Source organism: Apteryx rowi, unplaced genomic scaffold (assembly GCF_003343035.1).
Source record: "Apteryx rowi isolate R43461 unplaced genomic scaffold, aptRow1 scaffold_1103, whole genome shotgun sequence".
NCBI classification, from domain to species: Eukaryota; Metazoa; Chordata; class Aves; order Apterygiformes; family Apterygidae; genus Apteryx; species Apteryx rowi.
In genome coordinates this window covers 155,325-157,160 of record NW_020447313.1, presented here as the reverse complement: position 1 = coordinate 157,160, position 1,836 = coordinate 155,325, and the positions used below count along the sequence as shown (strand labels likewise).

General features: G+C 65.5%; 1 protein-coding gene across 1 annotated transcript; it reads left to right on the top strand.

The window, feature by feature from the left end:
• Positions 1 to 23: 23 nt before the first annotated feature.
• Positions 24 to 1,836, top strand: CAMK2B (calcium/calmodulin dependent protein kinase II beta; the record flags this gene model as incomplete). Its single annotated transcript, XM_026076233.1, has 3 exons — positions 24 to 118; positions 1,255 to 1,489; positions 1,814 to 1,836. Coding segments are annotated over 2 exons (328 nt in total), but the record flags the coding sequence as incomplete, so codon positions are not given.

Here is a 1,836-nt window from a genome sequence, read left to right as displayed (position 1 = left end):
GCTCACCCGCTGCCCCCTTGCAGGAAGATCTGCGACCCGGGGCTCACCTCCTTCGAGCCCGAGGCCCTGGGCAACCTGGTCGAGGGCATGGACTTCCACCGCTTCTACTTCGAGAACTGTGAGTGGCCCCCGCGTAGCCCCTATGTCACTTGTCCTTGCGGGGCTGCCTGTCCCCCTGCCCGTCCTGCCTGTCCCYCTGCCTGTCCTCCTCTCCCTGCCCATCCTGCCTGTCCTCATCCTTCCTACCTGTCCCCATCTGTCCTGCCTGGCCATCCTGTCCATCCTCCTGTCTGTCCCCTGCCTGTCTGCCTGTCTGTCCTGTTGTCCCTGCCCGTCCTGCCTGTCCCCATCTCTCCTGCCTGTCTCTGGCCATCCTGGCCATCTGCCTGTCTGTCCCCTGTCTGTCCCCCTGTCCGTCCTTCTCTCCCTGCCCATCCTGCCTGTCCCCATCTCTCCTGCCTGTCCATCCTGCCTGTCCTCCTCTCCCTGCCTGTCCTGCCTTTCCTTATCCTTCCTGCCTGTCCCCATCTGTCCTGCCTGTCCCTGGCCATCCTGGCCATCTGCCTGTCTGTCCCCTGCCTGTCCCCCTGTCTGTCCTGCTCTGCCTGCCCATCCTGCCTGTCCCTGTCCGTCCTGCCTGATCCTGGCCATCCTCCTGCCTGTCCCCTGCCTGTCCCCCTGTCCATCCTGGTCTCCCTGCCCATCCTGCCTGTCCTCCTCATCCTTTCTGTCTGTCCCCATCTGTACTGCCCATCCCCCTGCCTGTCCTGCCTGTCCCTTGTCCATCCTGCCCCCCCCGTCCATCCTGCCTGTCCTCCTCATCATTCCTGCCTGTCCTCCTCATCATTCCTGCCTGTCTCTTGTCTGACTGCCCATCCTTCCTGTCCCCCTGCCTGTCCCCCTGCCCATCCTACCTGTCCCCTGCCTCCCTGTTCCTCTGTCCATCCTGCCTGTCCCTCTGCTTGCCCGTCCATCCACCCATMCCCCTGCCTGCCTGTCCAGCCATCCTGCCCACTCTCTGCCTGGCCGTCTGTTTTACCTGTCCCCCTGTCTGTCCCTGACCAGTCCCACTGCCTGCCTGTCCCCTGCCTGTCTCCTGCCTTTCTCACCCATGCTTGCCCCCCCATTGTCCCCTGCCTGTCCAGCCACCCTGCCTCTCGTCTGCCTGTCCCTGCCATCTCCTGCCTGTCCATCTGTCCATCCATCCTGCCCGTCTCCTGCCCGTCGGCCCCGCTCACGGCCGCTCTCCCGCAGTGTTATCCAAAAACAACAAGCCGATCCACACGACCATCCTGAACCCCCACGTGCACGTGATCGGCGAGGACGCTGCCTGCATCGCCTACATCCGCCTCACGCAGTACATCGACGCCCAGGGCCGCCCCCGCACCAGCCAGTCCGAGGAGACCCGCGTCTGGCACCGCCGCGACAGCAAGTGGCAGAACGTCCACTTCCACTGCTCGGGGGCGCCCGTGGCCCCGCTCCAGTGAAGGTGAGCCCGGCCCCGCGTTTCCCCCCCCACCCGCTGGCACCCGGGGGGGCTCCCCGGCCCCGCTTCCTCGCCCAGTGAGCCGCAGTGATTTATCGCTGCCGATGCGCCAGGTACCGCTGGCGCCAGGCTGTTCCCGTGATGCTCCTGAGCCGCGGGGCTGGAGATGCTCGGATATCCCGCGGTGGCCGGGAGCGGGGAGGGTGGATTTAGGCACCTGCAAAACTCAAGGGAACGAATCCCGGTGCTTGAAAGGAGCTTTGGGAATGGGGAGGAGGGGGGGGAGAGGCACCCGCTCATGGCCCCGGCCCCGTTTGTGTCCCGCAGAGCTCAAGCTGGCTGTCCTGGTT